We start from the raw sequence: 19,583 nt of genomic DNA, 5'->3' as shown, positions 1-19,583 counted from the left end.
TTTAATGATGAACATCATAAATATTAAAAAGATAGATTGGATGCAAATTTAACATACAAGTCCAAAACTATAAATGTAGAATGTTTTAAAAATAATTCCTTTAACAAAATAAATTTTGAAAATAAAATGTCCAGGAAGTAAAATGATGTATTGCAACTTACCAGTGCTAAGGAACATTGAGCATTCATTAATATTTTCATATCTTCTTTACTAAACATATGCTTCAGTAAGGAAAACATGGAAGAATGAACTTAGGTATAATATTATGAAAACGTAGTTTGCTTGTATTTTCAGAGCTCAGAGAGTTAGAAGTAGCACTGCATTACATTTAAAATTAATGATCAGACTGGGACCCATTTGCAACTAGTGTAGAGCATCATTTTATTACAAAATGAAAAACACCCTCCCACTCCAAACTAAAATGAAATCTTTCAAGGTTTAGTATCTTAAAATTGTTTGCTGCTACCACTGTCATTGCCCAGACAGGTGGAATCAAACTTCTTTCAAATAATTCAATGCCATTACTTTATAAATGGGTTTAGCAATTGTACAAAAAAGGAGGACCAGATTTGACTGGCCAACTTTATTGGCAAAAAAACACATAGTAAACCCTACTTGTAACCCTTAGTTCAGGTTCATCTATCAGTGATCTAAGATCAAGTTTGGCAAAAAAAAAAAAAAAAAGGAAAAGAAAGATGGAAGGAAGAAAGAAACAGACAAAATAAAATTGCTGGTAAAGTAAAAACAATGAAAGCCTTAAAGACTTGAGAAGAGAAAGCACAGACAGAAAGACATTTGAAAAAGGCAATTGTTTTCTATAGAATATAAAATAGTTTCCAAGCAGTTTTAATATTTGCTTAGCCATTCAGAGTAGCAATAGGAAAATCAGATTGTTAACATGGACAGGCCATGGACTTTATTAAATTTTCTCATTTCACTGGTATGAGAGTAGTCCTGTAAGTTCTCAGAAAGTGTGAAGCCCTCAGGCTGCGCAGTACAGAAGATGTACATCTGCTGCAGAAGTAAAATCAGCAGCTTTCATTGTTTGTTAGGTGACAGGGACCACATGACCTTTGAATCATATCTTTGTCAGTAGGAAATTACTGTTCTCTGTGGAACCTTTGATTAACAAGAATCAGCCTTGTCAAGAGGCATTTTCACAACCTTTATTTCAACTTCCCTTGCTCTCTGAAGAAAACCTCAATAGGTTAATGCTGTGAATAATTACATCTGCAGATAGATTGCATTTTTGCATTTCTAGCATCAAACATTTGAATTGTTAAATGTTTGTCAGTCAGTGGCTTTGCTGAGAGCAAAACAGTGCAGATTGGGAATCCAAATTATTTCATCACCTTCTCCCCTGTTTCAAAATTTTTTTTGAAACACTACTGCTGATCCACAAAGATTTATAAAGCCTAGAGTAAACGAAAGCTTGCTCTGGAACAGTGGCTCTGTGACAACATGGTTTAGCAAAGCATGTAAAGGTGTCTCACAGCCTGTCCCTGGCAGCCAGAGGTCTGTGCTGCAAACAGCTGAAGTGAACTGGCATGGAAAACAGGAAAGCATTGGGGTTCAGCCAGGGCTGCACATTCCGCCTGAGCAAGCTGGTAGTACTCAGGTGGCTGGCACATACTGCACTCTGTCCTGATGCAAGCATGCTTCTTCTGTGCTGGCCAGCTCTTATAAAACTACCTTTGATTTATGGCTTCAGCCTGTGTCATCCTTGGCTATAGTGAGATATGAGCTGAAACTCATGGGTTAGCTAAATGTAGGGTTTTCAGAATGAATCTAACCCTTCTCAGGTTCATTTGCCTTATTATTTCAGAGGGAAGAGGATTTAACTGAAGGTTGCTCCATGTGAATACGACTTCATATGTGGAAACTCTGAGGCCAAAATGTCCTAAGATAAACATAGCAGAATGTCATGAATGGGAAGTGATGCCTGGCTACTCTCTGGATCCTGTGAGTGAGTCTCACATGCAGCTTCTTTTAGCACTAATTCCCATGCCTTTAGAGCACAGACAGATCAGACTCCTGTAGTGGTATTTTCCAGATTGCACTATCTAATCAAGAGAAACCATACAAACTTCTGATATTTCCTACAGCCTAAAAAGGTGTGCAGTAAAATTAGTTTGTACAAAGAGCCATGTAACTGCAGCCCTTTCAGCCCTACAGGAAATAATATACAGTGCCAAAAAGGCAACAATCACATATACCACAAAGCAAGGACATCAGGACTGACTGGACTGATAATAAAGTTTCTTGAACATCTTGCAATTAATCTTAGCTTGGAAGGATTTTAAATTTTGACTTTTATGACTAGTTCCCTTTCATTCTAGTAAGTATGTATATGCCAGGAGACCTTTGTTTCCACAGCTCCTCAGTTGCTTTTCATTAAGTTTAAGAGAAAAACATGTTGAGAGCTGTACATGCCACTTACAAAAAGGTCAAAATGCCGAAAAGCTACACTGTGCTGAGAGGTACCACAGAAAAACTTTTAGCTGTAAGCAGAGCACAATCAAAAAATAAGATTCATTGATGCAGAGATTAAGTATGACTCTGCATTTCAGGGTTTGGAATTCATCTGACTGCTTATACATACCTACCAGGTTGACATATTGAGTACCAAGCAGCCGTGTCTATGGTTTTGAAATGCTGTTTGGTCCAACACCATTGAAGCCACCATATAGAATGAAAATAATTTGTTAACTAATAAATCTTATCACTTCCTTGAGGCTAAAATTCCACAATCTGCTCTCTGGTGTCTCCTTACCTTTTCATCAAAGCAGCAGTTTCTCTACTGCTCCATGTTGTTCCATATTATTCCATGCCCTTGTACTTTGGTATTTATTCTGATTGTAATTTTTGTTATCAATGCATTTCTACCTGGCAATTTTATTACTAGAGTCTTACAGCTCTTGTATCCTGGTTATTTTAAGCATACATTGGTTGTAGCACATACAGAGGCTTCTCAGATTAACAACACACATGCTCAAGAATGCTGCTAGTAAAAACACTTCATATGATAACACTTCCCAAAATAACATCTCACCAGTATTACTTGTGAACAACAAAACTATCCTGAGAGACTTGTAAACATCATACCCACATTATTAGTTGTGTCACAGACAATCATATCACACTGCATCAGGTCTAGGCATAACTTTTTTAAAATTCAGTATTTTATTTCAGCTCCATAAATATAAGTGCGGTCTAGTAAAGGATATCTTAGCAAGCAGGCTAGTAAAAAAGTAGTGATAATTAAAACAAAAAAACAAACCAAATAAACAAACACCCCCCAACAACAAACAAACAAAAAACCCTGAAACAACCTTTCTGTGACATCAGATGTCCTAAAATGACTACAGCCAAAGAGGTATAACTTACTGGGATAACTTATTTGTTATTTTGATTGATTAACTCCTATAGAAGAGCTCTGAATTGAGGCAGAGGCCAGGCAAGCTCTAGTTATTTAAATAACAATTTAAAACTATCAATTATTCTCAAAAAACTCTTCTTATGTATTTTGTAAGGATGAACAATTTTGGAATTATTATCGTAAACCTCTAAGAGAAAAAGAAAACAATAACAATATCAATACTCACTCTTATATACAAAGTCATCTCATTTAAGTGCAATAGGGAGTGTTTCAAGCTACTACAGAATGCACGCTTTAAATTGCAATTGTCTTTAAAATGATGAGTCATTTGGGTTCCAGCTAAGACAACTCAGTTTGTAGAGTTGCCTGCTGGGGTAATGAGATAGGATACGGCCACCTCTTGCCCCTGATATTTTATCAGTAATAGTTTTTAAGTGCTTTTGTCACATTTCATATTAGCATGAGTGCAAGAAGCGTAGTTCAAATTAGGTCAGGTTCTCTGAGCATTGCCAGATAAGTCACTCCAGAGAAGAGATCAGATTTTTCTAGTTTGATTGTTGCAGTGCTCTGGCCTTCTATCAAGTATTAAAACTGCCATAAAATGAAGCTGGTTTATTGCAGTTCTTTAAATTTGCTAAAACTATTGTTCTTCAGAGAATTTATAACACTGACAGCTATTAGATAGCCCTTTTTGCATAGTAGCCTGAAACCCAGGTCGAAATATTGAGTGTACGTCTCTCCCCTATATGGATGCCACAATGTCATACCATTATACCAAAGAATCCAAATTTGAGTCCTAATCAACAAACCTGAGCGACGTGTTTATCTAATTCTCATTCTGATACAACTCCCCTGTACATTGTAGCTGGTGGTGTTTTGGGACCTGGGGAAGTAACGTAGCAGTGCATTACCTAATCATGAGCTGGACACTCCAGACAAAGCCACTGCTATCACTCTGATATTGTCTTGCACTACACAGTGACAAAAAAAGCAGGGAATGCTATAGCTACACTTATTACCATCCTTTCCATTTCTCAGTAGTAATTTCGCATGAATGCAACTTAGCTTACTTTGGTAATAAATAAATAAATAAATAGATACAACTCTCACTTCAAGATTTTGTACCAGCCACTGTTTTAAATACACAAACCTTTAAAGGGGAATCTGTTCAGAGAGCTATTATTATTTCCTTGCAAAATGTAATCACTGAAGAGACATGAATTATCCACCTAAGCTGCTGGACCTCTATAAGATCTTGGGTAGAAAACAAGCTTCACATGACAGTAACCTATTTTTCACAGCAGCTCCCAAATCTTCTCTTCTGTTATTTTAAAAGCCTCAGACAATTTGATCTTGCTAGGAATTCCCAAATGAGAAGCAAAAATGCAGTTAAAAGAGAGGAATGCTTTAAAATGAGAAAAGATAAATATTGCTTCAACATTTTTTGAAGGTCTAAAGTCTTTTTCTCGCTTGGTCTTGGTACAGTAAAAGAAAACAAAATACAAAACAAAACAAAACTAAAAAAGCACCCCACAATCAAATGTCAATATTTACTGCAAAGCCTGGTTTTGTGTATCCAAAAATTTTAAGGATGACAGCCAAATGTCTTGTCAATTCACTGGGAGAGCCCACATAGAAACAGCCCTTCTTTGTTGTGATATCTAGTGCATATTAAGGGAGTAAACTTTCCTGCCAGAAAAATACCTCTTTTCTACTATCTTGCATCTGGCCCACGCCATAAATAAGGGGTTAGTATGAAGTATACAGTATGTGTAAGAATGCATTTACTACCACTTTCGTTATCTCCAGATTTTCTTCAGACCATAAATGTGTTCTCAGGGCCGACATGCAATATACAGGTAGAGTCACCACTAAAATTGTTAGTATTTTTTTACAATTTATGATATGCACTGTTATTTGGTATGATTTTATGACCAGAAAAAAATTACAACATTTAGAAAAGAGATATTAGTTTCTCTAGAGCATCCATATCATCTACTTCTGTTTTGTATTGTTTATGACTAAAAGATGTTTATGACTAAAAGATGTCAAGAAACAATATTCAAAAAATCCCATGGATTGCAAACCAATGAGCTTATAACAATGAGAAGAATTACACTTCTCAAGGAAATGCATTTTAAAGATTTCACATTAAAAATTTACTTGGGATTAAATATTATTGAAACATAGCCTTCCTTGGGTGAATAGAATTATTTTAGAATTACATTGCTATTTACAGCACAAGAGATTGTCTTTCATTGTATCACAGTAAAATATGAATCTTAGGATGAATAAGAGAGCTTTCCCTGGAGGAACCACATGTTGAACATTTTGGAAAAATTCAACAGGAGTAAATATTGCTGCAAATCCAGTCCAGTCCAGTGATTACCCTCCACTTTACCTTGTAGCACCTTTGTGAAGTGCCAACTAGTTGTAATTGCCCAATAAACCTTTGAGAAAGTGTGTGACCGAAGCACTAAGCATAACTGAAACAACACAGAGTTGTATATTTGTGAACTTTCAAAGCACACTGTTAATGAAATTATTTAATTTTAGTTTTCTACAGATGAAATATTTGGCATGTAGCTACGATTGCAACTATATGTACTGATAAATTTTTGACAGCAAGAAATAAGCAATTCAATTTTTTTGTGTGAATGAATAAATTTATGAACTGAGTGCTACACTTAGAAAGAAGCAATGTTTTCTCTCCATTTTTAAATAATCTTACCATTTCATTAGTCTCATAATTTTCTACACCAAAGTAAAACATCTTTTCCTGTCTGTATAACTATGAAGTTAGCTAGAGACATCCAACTCATCTGAGAACATGGAAGACTTCATAAAGAAAAAGTGATTTAAATTCACTCAGTCTACAAAATACAAACACAGTATCAATACAGCACAATTCTTCATTAGAGGTTAATCAAACAACTTAATCTTGCTATTATATTTTAGATAGCACTTCCCTTCTAGGCTTTTACCAGACTAGATGGGCCCCTCAATTCAGGAAGGTAACTGAGGTGCTGGAGAGTGTCCAGAAAAGGGCAAGGAAGCTGGTGAAGGGTCTGGAGCACAAGTCATATGAGGAGTGGCTGAGGAAGCTGGGGGTGTTTAGCCCAGAGAAGAAGAGGCTCAGGGAGCAATAGAGACCTTATTGCTCTCTACAACTACCTGAAGGGAGGGTGTAGCCATGTGGGGGTTGGCTTCTTCTCCCAGGCAACAAGTGACAGAATGAGAGGGCATAGTCTTAAGGTGTGCAAGGGGAGGTTCAGGTTGGACATCAGGAGGAATTTCTTCACAGAAAAGGTGATTAAACATTGGAATGGACTGCCTAGGGAGGTGGTGGAGTCACAGTCCCTGAAGTGGTTTAAGAAAAGACTGGATGTGGCACTTTGTGCCCTGTTCTAGTTGGTGTGGTGGTCAAGGGTTGGACTTGATGATCTCAGAGATCTTTTCCAGCCTGGTTGAGTCAGTGATTGATTCTGTGATTTTTTTAAAATTTCATTTGAACTTTTAGTTTGCATTTTGAGAATTGGAGTGTTGGTTTGGATATTGTCACATTTGAGTAGTGTTGTAGAAGCTTGACTTGTATTTAAACAAACTTTCCTGAGTAGGAAGATAGTAACTTGGAGCTGCTTGTTGAAACTCAAACTTCTGTTAAATCTTTGAGAATCAGGGTGAACTGCATCCTACAGTGATCCTTTTAGTTTACTTTTCAGGGGTTGTGTGATCAAACAACCTAATAGTCTATCGTTGCTTCCTCTCTCAATTAATTTTCCAAGTTAGGGATAACAAAGTTGCAACATGCTTTATGAACACACTGGAGGAGCAGCACTACCCCCACCACGGCTCTTTCAAAGAACAATCAGCCAGTGCAGTTGAATTTCCATGACTTAAAGCAGGAGTCAGTCCTGAAACTGCTAAAGAAATGAACCAGGGGCTCTGAAAACTGGTCTAATTAAAGGGTCTCTGATTTATGACATTTGTATTTAATTAAATTATACAACCAAAATGTGTTGAGATCATCTTTGAGATATATTCAGTGCATCATTGTAATTCAGTCACATTTATCTTTAATTTCTTCCCCATTTCTCTTAAGGTGATTTCTGAAATATAAGGGGGCTATTGCTTTAAATGGGGACACATTCACTTAGATAAAGAGACATCTTATTAACTTGGCTTTTTAAAGCTCATGTTCCAGAGTTATGAGCAACTTTGGAAAGACAAGAAGTGCTATCCAAATAGAAAATTTTATCTGATGGGCACATTTTGGGATTAACAAAAGCATTTAAAGCTCATAGTACAATCAAATCTGTGCAGTGTAGGAAACTGAACAAGTTTATTGATAGCAAGGAAACTGTTAACCTATGAAAAGAAAATGTTATTCTTTGAATTTCAGTTTTCAAACAAGCTTATTAATGAGACAGTGTTTGGGTACTTTACATATTGACATAGTTTTGGCAGAAATGAAGACAGTTGTAAGTAGAGTTTGCAATTTTTTATTTAATTTTTTATTTATTTTTTATTTTTATTTAATTTTTTCAAAAATACTTATTTGTTTAAACTTTTAAACATAAAAATCTGTAGCTCTAATGTTTCTTGTGCAGCATAAACTGTAGTAATATGAAGGGATGGGGACTAGCTGGGAGTGCTAGACAGAACGAAATAACTATGCAATATTTGTCTCATCTCATCTCCCTTTTCTAGAGTCTGTAGCAGTAGTTTGACAGAGAACACTACACTGTGGGTGCTCTATAAGGCTCGATAAAGAGGACAGAGTTAGGGTAAAGTTGTTATATATGCATAATTTTAGAGTTACATAAGCTTGTTAAATAACTTCTTTCAATTTGTAAACTCCCTAAAATTCATCTTCTGTCACAGTCTGAGCAATTTAGAATGTATCTTTCAAGGGTTCAAGACCTAGAAATTAAGCATTTTCTACGGCGCAATTAAGACATCGCCTAATGTGTGAACTATCTTCTGACAAAAAGTATGATCACTGCCTTTCCAGAGATGATTAAGAGAGAAACACAGATCCCTATGCTTAATCTAATGCATGAAGAACTTTGCTGGAGATAGTAGCTTGTTGCTTTCATCAGGAGGAGGTTGAAATTCCAACCTCCTACTCCCCAAAGGACTATGTTTACATCACACTTAATGGCAATGCAGGGGAGCGACACTCCTCTACTCTCATTAGAATTCCATAAGAATTAATTTAAGGTAGTAGGTCAGAGAAAAAGAAAAGAAGGAATGTGACTTGCAGGTGGGTTGTGCTGCCATTCAGAGGGACCTTGACAGGCGAACGGGAGTCTCATGAAGTTCAACAAGTGGAAATGTTAAGTCCTGCCCCTGGAGAGGAATAACCCCACGCACCATTACAGGCTGGGAACAAGTCTGAAAGCAGCTTTGCAAAGGAGGGTTTTGCCCTTATTTACTTTAAGGACATGTTGCTGGCTCATGTCCAGCTTGTCCATCAGCATTGCCAGCAGGCTGAGGGAGGTGACCCTTCCTCTCTACTCAGCTGTATGAGTAGATGAGACGTATCCGGAGAGCTGGGCCCAGTGCTGAACTTCTCAGGACAAGAGACACTTGCACATACAAGGTCAGCAAAGATCTATAAAGATGGTTAAGGGCTTGTAGCATTTGCTGCATGAGGAGAAGCTGAGACAGTTGGGACTGATCAGCCTGAAGAAGAGAAGACTTGGGTACATGATATTCATGAGTATGGATACTTGAAGTTAAATAGTTCTTGTGAAGAAGATGGAGCTAGGCTCCTCTCAGTGGTATCTAGTGATAGGACAAAAGGTGATGTGCACAAATTGAAAGAGGGTGACTGAGCACTGGTACAGGTTGCTCAGAGAGGTCGTGCAGTCTCCATCCTTGGAGATCCTCAAAGCCTAGCTGTATAAGACCATGGACAATCTTCTCTATCTGAGCCTGCTCTGAGCAAGGGTGGTGGGACTAGAGAATCTCCAGAAGCATCTTTCCACCTCAGCTCTTCTCTGAATCTGTTACTCTTCAGCCTAGCGAGCAGTTTATCCCTCGTGGATTCTAGTGTTTGCTTGAAGAAACTGTAGGACCTGGAGAAAATGCGCAAGCAGTCCCTGGAATTGGCACTAGCTAGTTTTGGACTAGCTTTTGAGTATTCTGATCTGCTGTTAGGTTTTATGCAATTTGGCAGAACTGCTTTCTTCAGCCAATATCTAAAAGGGAAGAGTGACCAGATTCAGATCTTTGATGGAAATGGTGTGTGCTCTCAGGAGAGGATTAGATCCAGTTCTCCAAACGCAGACTGGTTGAAGGATTATCCCTGCAATCTCAAAGGCCTATGAACTGTAGTGACACAGGTGAGACTGAGATATTTTGCTCTTTTTTGCATTAGCCATACTTAGAAACAGATGGTTTCTGTACAGGATATTTGGGGCTTTTCACTGACAGTTCTTTTCTGTTCTATTGCCCTTGCGCTTTCTTGCAAAGTTTAGTGCAGAGGTAAGACCATACGCATAAGAGAGTTTCTTTTGTTGTATATAACTACTGATAGACAAATTGACAAACTTACCAAGCCCTTTCCAAAGTGTTTGGAAGTCTCTGGGGTTTGTATTCTGTTGACCTGTAGTAGAAGTCTTTACATTTTCTCATCATTCTGCGGAACTCACCTGATGGGATAACGTGATAGAAAAGGCATGGCAAAATCTCATTTAGGAAGGAACTCTCTTCTTCATCAGATTTTTCCTGAGAGAGTTTGATTGATTATTTTCTCATTTAAGTAGGTAATATGGAACACTGTATAATTAGAGTGAAAAAGGTACATGTAGCCAACAATAGTAAAGACAAGCAACCTAGTGCCAAACTGTTACATTATCATTGATGATTATTATCTAGCATCACAGAGATACCAAACACTGCTTCTTCCCTGTCACTGCATGGGGATTTACTCTGTCTCATTTGTCTTATCTTCATAGACCTAAAAACTGCAAGGACCCATTCACACTGTAAGGTGCAGTCATTTAGAAGCTTACTTTCAACTCCTTTTTCTTTTCTTCACCTTAGAGCAGATTAATTATGGTAGAAGTATTTGCAGCAGCCTGTCTGTCACCAGAAAACAATAACACAAGGCAGCTAGAACTGTAGGGGCAGACTTACTGGAAGGGTATTACATGATCTGGTTAAACTTAACAAATCAAATTTGCTTCTATTTTGTTAAAAATCAGTTCCACAATGGATTAGCTAATGAAGTGTCATTGCAGTGACTGAAGGATGTAAACCAGATATAGGTTTTTGAGTTGGTCTGCAGAAGAGATGTTTATATCTTACATTTTAAATAGACATAGGGGATAAATGAACATGCAATGTGTTTTTCATCAAACTTACTGCCTAAGAACTTTTAGTACTTGAGGAACAGTGCTGGTTGCCAGCTGTATTTCAGATGATCTCCTTATCATGTAGATCTCAGTAACAGAGGCACTGTGCAGACTTGTGGGTTTTGTTATAAAGAATGAAAAAGCCCATGTTGTCTTTTGTTTAAAATATCACAAAGCAGAAATTATTGCTTTTAGTAAAATTTTGCTGATATAAAACTAACCTGAGAATTCAGAAATGGTTTATGCATTTACAGGCTACAAAGTAAGCACTGATTTTAGGAGCATTAGGGAGCAAAGTCTGAATCTGATATCTGATGCTATTTTGTAACCATAAGTATAGTGAACGTGAATGTGTCTTCTGCCAAGAATCTGTGTGTCTTACCATGTGAACCACCAACTTCACTGGGGAAAAACTTGGCAATTCTTTGTAAAAGGTGGTTATTCCTGAAATATGTAGGACAAGACTGCAGAGAGAGAGGCTATTTACTATTCAAATAGCCATTTTGAACATACAAAAATGTAATTCTTGAGAAAGCCAAGGGCCTGAAGGTTTGTTTTTCCTGTCTGACATACCTTTTGTGCTGTGAATTCTGAAGGAAGAAGGAAAGATATGGAATATCTCTTATATGACATTAATACGACATATTTAAAAGCAACTCTTGATATTGCTGTGGTTTGCATTCATACCAGAACTACAAACTGCATGAACATATTGCAAGCTCTTATCTACTTCAAGTCCTTAGAAATTTTCAGTTTATATTGTCTAAATCAAATAATTATCCATAATTAGAAACTATTTTTCTATGGCTTTTTCTGTAGTACTAGTAGGCTGTAAAAGTGGTTAGCAATTATTTTACTGAGAATTTGCAAAATGTCAGGCACTTGCCCAGTGTCAGCTAATATGTCTCAGCTGGGAAGGAATAACTTTAAAACAGAGTGATTGAAGATGTGCAGGAGACCTGATCACTTGTAGTCTGGTGTAAACTGACTGGTGAACACCAGTGTTGGTATTTGCACCACAACACCACAACACCACGAGGTTTAGAGAATTTGTTGGGGGTTTTTTTGTTGTTTCTTTATTTTTTTGTTTTAAACCTGGAGTATGCTTTCTGATAACAAAAAAAAAAAAAAAAACAAAAAAACCCCAATAAAATAAAATAAAAAAAAAAAAAAACACAAAAAAAAACCCCACAAAAAAACAACAAAAAAATATGAACCTCTTCTGACAAATTAGATTTTTTCCAAGATTGAAACTTAACATGTAGTAGGAATTATACTGGGGGGAGAAATGAAATGAAAGGAAGCAAAGGAGACAAAGAGCACCACTTCACTCAAATGAAATATATAACAAATACTTCTAGAAAACACTTCTATTCTAGAATTACTTCCATGAAGAAGAATCAGGGTCAAGAATGAGGGGTTAATTATGTGCAATCCAACCTAAGAATTTTTATGGTGTATTAAAATATTACATGATAGAAAGGAATTTACAGCAAACAGTCATGTGCCTTCTTAGTCCACCCTAATAATGCCAGAAACACCAGATACTCAGCTACTCTGTTGTCTAGAGAGAAAACAAATGGCATATTTTGCTAATTACAAGTAAAGAAAGCCAAATTGAAAACTAGGTTTTATGGTAGTAGAAAATGATAGAAAATTGTCTATGCTCTCATAAGCTTATTTTGCTTCTCATTACTTGAGATAGAACTGAAATCCTGCACAAAAAATTATACTGATTTCATCAACTATGAATATGTATTTTCCAAACTATATGGCTATGAACATATGGATCATATTTTTTTTCAATGCCTGTCTCAAGTTTAAGAGTTATTAAAAGTCATCTGTTTAGTAATATGTGAACTGTTTCCAGTATTAAAGCTCAACTTCTCAGCCATAACATTTTCCAGAAACATTTGAGAGAATTGTGGGGTTTGTGTTTGCCAATGAGAATGGACTACCATGAGGAGGGAGTAATATTTTTTATGTATTTTTTGTTTGTTTTGTCACTTACACTTTCATCTACAAGAACTTTCTCTGGGACACTTCCTAGTTCTGGCTTTCTTGCTATGTATCTCTTTTACCCTATTTGTCTTAAAGTGAAAAGGGAGATGCTTTGCATTTGTGCAGGATGATGAGTCACTGTGCAATTTAGAGTGTGTTACCACTTGTGTTCATTTCTTTACCATATTAAAGAAGAAACCTTATTCTCCACTGTGTCTTTTCCTCTGAAGCCTTGTGCAAAGTGCACAAAAAATTATCATCAGTGAAGTTCTGGAGTATAACAGAATGATTCTAACGTGCTTGGGACTCCTCATGTGGATTGTACCTGAGAAAAGAATTGCATTCATGGGCCTAGCTCAGTGTGGATGTCACGTTTTCTGAACGTGGCTATGCTGTCCTGGGCATACTACACTATCATATGTATATTGTTGGCTTGCAACTTTCTAACCTTGCTGATAATTATAGCTACTTGCTACTGAGTCACTGTACCATGTATATAGCTGATATTAGGTTGTATACTTAAGTGCAATACCCACCCACTTCTGGTTTGGGATAGCAGCCATAAAGTAGGTGTACTCTTGCTTCAGAGCTCATACTACACCTTTGCACAGTAATATGTAGATGGTCTTTGAACTCCTGAAATTAGGACACACTACCAGCTGTTAATGATGAAACCACCCAAGACCACCACGACACCACCAACACACTTCAGTGTGGAATCAAAAGACTGATTTACTTGTGTTCAGTACAAACAGCAGTGTCTCTCCAATAAGAGGTGTATTGCTGGTACCACTGTGTAGATAATAATATCTCTTTCTGTGTGATCCTCAGTGAAATTTCCAACATTCTGTTTCCCTTTCAGAGCATAAGAAGTCACGAATAGTTGCAACACAGTGATCCAAAACCACCAGTGTGGGAGGTGGAGGAGAACAGGTAAGAGCTCATATCATATGGGTTATGGTATTTGCATAGCAGGTCACAGGACAAATATTAGAAAGTCCTTGCCAGAAAACTTAAAATGAATTTTCCTCCAAAGTGGTGTGCTGGCAGATACAATGACAGGGACACCTGGGACACTCTGAAACAACTGTCAGGCCTGAGCTATGGCTGCTATTCACCTTCCATGTGCCCCAGAGAGGACAGCCTGTGCATCTACCCAACACACCAGTGCAGGCATTGTCCTGGTGCCTTCCCTGAACCATGAGAGTCCATGGAGACAAAGTTGGTACAATCTTAAATTAAGACTGGAATATGTCATAATAATTGACTACTCTATTCCCCTTTGCATATCTCTTGTCATCTCTCTGGAACAGGTCAAATTAGGTCCTGCTGACCCCTGGGAAAAGGATGAGGGAGGGTTCCCCAGCCAGCTACAGTGGTACAAAATGATGTTGCATGTAGAGACATCTATAGCACTGCATTAGCAGTTGGTTGGCATTATCTTGGGCCAGTATGTAAATGGTTGCTAGGTGCATTTAGGGTGACAGGTAATCCTGTGTTTGATGCTCTCTGGCAATGTCAGAGTTGAGACCCTGGGGCAGAGAGACTGCCTAGACACACTCCCTTTAGGTGCCCTGCAGCTGTAATGTGGAGTTGGAGCACCCTGGGAATCCCTTGGGTCACCCTGGCTGCTGGGGTCCTGTGGATTATTGCACTGCGGGAGCCTGCACTCACAGGGGTATCAGTCAGACTGCTTCCATGGTATCTTTTACATCCAAAGCCAAGACAACATGAACCGTCTGAGAATTTGCCCTGAAGTGAGCTGTTGCAGGGTCCTACAGAGACAGCTATAAAACCTTTGATCATCCTGCTGCAACTGCTGAAGTGCCACGCTGAGATGCCCCCCCTCTAGGTTCCCCCTGCCTGCTCTGTTTCCTGTCACCTCTGCAAGGAGAAGCAGCACCAGCCCTCTAGATTCCTGCACCAGGATGCTGTTCTCCACTGGTGGAAGCTTGGCAGTGATTTCAATGCACCCAGACGTCTAGGCAGGGTCTCCCATTGTGCTTGGTCCTGTTATCAGGGACATAAAAGGAAGGAGGCACTTCTTACATTCCCCTACGTGACCCAAAGCAAAAGTTCCATGTGTGGATTTTTTTGTTCTTTTGGGGAGAAAGGAATGTAGGTGGGTCTAGTAAAATAAATTGCAGGACTTTTTGTTTTGATTAAAGCTATTGTGTAACAACTGCTCGTATTTTCTGTAGTCACATTCCTACAGCTACACTCACAATAGAAGGCAGCTTATTTTCAAAATGAGAGGAAGACTTGACAAAGGGTTACAATTAAGAAAGAAAAGCTAACAACATTGATAAAATATGCCCTTATTATAAAATTATTAGCCCTAATCCATACTTCAGACAGCTATAAACCTGATTTTGGTTTCCAGCTGCAGGCTAAAAATTGTTACAATGAGAATGAGCTTTCTCAAATGCAATGCATGGTGATAGAAAACCAATCCAAATATAAATAAGAAAAATATTTTTCTTAAATGAAAGAGGTATTTTTTTCTCCAGAGAAATGCCACATTCATGTTTAAAGCATAAAATAGAGTAAAGGAATAGACAGCAGTATTTAAAACATGCAGATGAGCTCCAGAAGGCATTAGCATAGCTGGCTGTAAAGAAGATATTATTTATCTTAGGAGTCACTGGGTAATGTGTAACATATACAGAAAAGAGAGGTACAAGGTCAGCTCTCATGCTTAGAAGTGATGGTAGTTTGGAATTGGAAATATTTTTTATGAGGCCTTCTGCCACTTAACTTCCAGGAAAAAATACTGTGACAAACGAATTTTTTCAACCTTTCCTTTTCTCTCTAATTTTCTGTGTAGGAAAGCAAGATATTTTCTATATTTTTCATCTTGAGAGTTCCTGAAAACTAAGAATAGATGAAAGGGAGAATTCTTCTTCCAGAAAAATTCCTATATCTACAGATTCATTTATTTTAGGGTTTCAAAGGAACATTGCGATTATCTAGTCAGAACTGCCTGAGAGGCTGTAAAACCACACCGAGTAATCTCTCCATCTCTACATCTGTTTGAGTAATTGCATACCTCTTAGAGAGATACCTAGTCATGATTTAAGGTCTGCAAGTGATGAAGTTCTGCAGTCCTTACTCAGGATTTGACTCAGTGAAAACACTGGCATATTATGCTCACTGTCAGTTAGGTTTGAAGGAACAGAAAGAAATTTAACCTGCTTTAAAACAGTTCTGTTTCAAATCTGAATGAACAAACTCTACAGAACTTAAGACAAACTGAAAGAGAATGCAAAATAAGAACACTTGTGCACAATCTTCCCTTTTATAAGGACACAAAAACATATTCTATTATTTTTCTTTGAATTTTTAAAGAACATTGACTGAAAAGATGAATTCTGCAGGTGGATCTCTTTGGTTTTAAACTTATTTACTTTTCTATTTTAGTGATCTCTAGGAAGAGTTTCCAGCCCTCTGTATGACATATTGTTCCTAATATACATTCTAGCCTTTTTTTACCTTCAGTATCTTTTTAAAGACACCAATGTAAAGAGATTTACAGTAGAGGCACTAACTGTAAGTAGTGAGATAAGTTCTCTCACAAGTGCCACAGGATTTCAAACTTCCATAAACTAATGAGACTTCAGTGTTTGGATTCGACACCAGAGCAAAATAATGACTGAACTGCTCACTTACTGACAAACACCACAGAAGCATAAGAGCTCTGTTGCAGAAATAAGGACTAACTGGCATTCTGATCAACATATCTGTGCCTGTGGCAGGAGCTGTATAAATATATTTGGTTGTTAATGTGACCAAGCTACCTGAAAAATACATATAGACAAAAGATGGCATTTTCTGAACAGATGTGGATACAATATGGTCACAGATCATGTCAGGATGTGAACCTATGCTGATATGCAACTTTAAAGTACACACTGCCAGAAATTACTTTCCCTATTTCAGACATATTAATAAATAGTAGAAAAATATTTCAGAATATAATATTATCAAAACATGCTCATATTGGTAATCTTGTTTTCTGTGGTAGTGAACATTAGGCCTACATAAACATTCAAACTATGGTAGCTCTTCTCTTTGAAATAACAAATGTTTCCAATATTCATTCACACCATCTGATACAAGAATAGATTTTGCTTACGTCCAGTGATGCCCTGCTATTGCTTGAATTGACTGTCACAGCTGAAGGTCATGGAGTGACTCGGTGCCAATAAAAACAGATGAAATACTGGGAAACCACTTTTTAAAAATCTTACCTTGCTAAAAGGAAGCCCAATTGCCTGAAAAAAATGTAAACTTTGAAAAGATAAGCATCAGTCATGGCTTCTCAGCTCACCTTTCAAAGTTACATCAACAGAAAAAGCAGTCAAAATATTTGCACACCTAAATAAAAAAAAAAACTAGGATTTTACTTTGGAGCTTAAAAATAGCTCAGTTCATTCCCCTAATCAGATAGAGACTTCCTGTGTGACTGGGAGTAAATTGCTTGGGACAAGGTTTCTGAAGGCATGTAAATGTCTACATTTAGATGCGCATTGGGGTATTTCCTGCAGATTTTCATAACTAACAAGCACTGAAAATCTGCCTTTAAATTGATCTTTAAGTGTTTTTTTCCTAATGGTTAGTCTGTGAGTTATTAGGATCATCATGAATGTGGGCTATCACTGAATCATAGAATATTCCGAGTTGGAAGGGACTCATCAGAATTATCGAGTCCAACTCCTGGCCCTGTGCAGGACACCCCAAGAATCACACCATGTGCCTGAGAGCATTGTCCAAACGCCTCTTGAACTCAGACAGGCTTGGTGCTGTGTTTTCACTTTATATTCTTTGGATAAGTAAGTTTGATGCCTATGAAGATTTTAAGAACTGACAGGTTTGACAGTTTACTATAGGAGTGTAGACTGTTCCCACCTATAATATGAGAATAATTGTACCTTCACTAGGAGCTATCAAATAAACACAGGACACATTGTGAGAAAGTTATTTTGTGTCATGATGTAGCCATATTTCAAGCTTGACTTAAGACAAGGAAAAGAAAATTTCCAGTTGCTGCATAAAGAATATATGTTTTTTTCTGTAACTTGCTCTCCCTATTTCGACAACTCATCAAAGAAGAAAGAAAGAACACAACATAAAAAAGTGTAAACTAGGTAGGGGAGAAGCCCTCAAATCAGAATTTGATAGCATGTAAATACCTGAAATCACACAGCAGAGTGCTGCTCAGTACATCCTGGTAGTTTCTCAGCACCTCAGAATTAGGGCAGATTTTGTATATTTGTTTCAGACTTGATTCTTGCATACTAAATTAAATGAATCATCTCAACTTATGCAGAATTTCCTTGAAATCAAGAGGACTAATTACACAAAAATCACTCACGATTGGAGGAGTTGCAGTGAGGCCACATGCACTTAAGCCAATTGAAAAAGCTCTTTCCAGAATGCACATTGCATATGTATGAATAAGCTAATTGCTGACAGGAAGGCACTACTGGTGTTTATTAAATGCGATGTCTCAGAAGCAACATTTGGCTCAAGGAATTCCTTCATTTGAGGAGCTTGGAAAGGATATCAGTGAAAACCAATTAAACATATTTCTTATAATCCTTCATAAGCATTTGCTATGAGCAATCATCAGGGGTGAGATAATGCAAAAGGCAGTTAGGTCAGTGCTTGACTGTCATAGATTCCATCACAACTGTATTGCAGTTTGAAAAGATTTCTACATCATAAACTTTTACACTTGTCATTTTTTTCCTGCCACGGTGGACCAGTAAGATATGACTGCTGAGGACCTTTATGTTGACGAAGTAGATAGTGCAGATATTATGAGATTGATACATGCCATTTAGCAGTCTAGTTTTCCTATGCTTTTTAGATTTATAGAAATACTTTAATTTTTTGTACTAAGAGGCAAAAAAACATTTCTTATCCAAAATATTCAACTATGGTTAGTCCACTTTAATTATTGTATATAAAAGTGTTTTATTCTTTTCTTCAAATCAGACTGGCAGAGATCATTTAGAGCATTCAACTAGAATGGTCTCAATAAAAACTAATCAAAAGCTCCTGTGAGTTTGAGCATGGGATCTGGTAAACTCAGTAACAATTAAAACATAATTCTAAACATTCATGTTCACAAAAAAAAAATAATTACAAAATCTGAACAATAAGTTAATAAAGTAAAATAGTTATCTACTCTTCAGATATAAAATCCCAGCAACTTAATTTATATATCACTATAGCAGATATGATAAAATTATGAATAATGCTATCCACTGTCATAAGTGGTACTTCAAGATTTCCAACAGAAAACTTATATTTTAATTTTCTGTTCATAAATAGCCAAAAGTAAGAGGCAAAGCCAGCCTAATAGTAATCCAAGGTTCTGTAGGAGAAACATCAACCAGGGTCGCCGCGTCTGAATATGAGTCATTTCAGGAAGCTAAAAAAAGAATAAGACACCAGAATGAGAGCCAGATACATTCATCTGTGGGAAAAAAAGTTATGGGAAAACAAGGCAAACTTCATTTAAAAAACAAAAACTTTTCAAAATGCTGAGCTTCTGAATGTAGTTATTAATGTGTAGCATTTTCTGTACATTGTAACAAAGCTGATCTTTACAGTGAAATATTTAAATTAACCAAATATATGGGCATTAACCAAATACCCATTTTGGTTCTTTTACTAGCACTGACAAGAATTATAAATGAGATTCCGAAATTTGTTAGCTTCTCAATAGTTTGTAGCAATTTCATATAGCTGTCTGCAAGGAAATGCTTATTTAGTAAAATTAGTGATTCCCTTTTGTGGGAATAAATTAGTTGGAGTATTTTTTGTTTGAG

At 37.1% G+C, this 19,583-nt stretch overlaps 1 protein-coding gene across 7 annotated transcripts in view; it reads right to left on the bottom strand.

Moving 5' to 3' along the window:
• Positions 1-17,716: 17,716 nt before the first annotated feature.
• SLC39A12 (solute carrier family 39 member 12) overlaps positions 17,717-19,583 on the bottom strand; it is a 33,976-nt gene continuing 32,109 nt past the window's right edge. For all 7 annotated transcript variants that reach the window (XM_064634638.1, XM_064634646.1, XM_064634663.1 and 4 more), the window contains one exon: positions 17,717-19,183. In XM_064634638.1, the coding sequence (XP_064490708.1) occupies positions 19,055-19,183 (129 nt within the window). In that variant the 3' untranslated portion in view covers positions 17,717-19,054. The remainder of the gene's footprint in view (positions 19,184-19,583) is intronic.

This window comes from Pseudopipra pipra, chromosome 1 (genome assembly GCF_036250125.1).
Source record: "Pseudopipra pipra isolate bDixPip1 chromosome 1, bDixPip1.hap1, whole genome shotgun sequence".
Lineage (NCBI taxonomy): Eukaryota > Metazoa > Chordata > Aves > Passeriformes > Pipridae > Pseudopipra > Pseudopipra pipra.
This window is presented reverse-complemented; position numbering and strand designations above follow the sequence as displayed.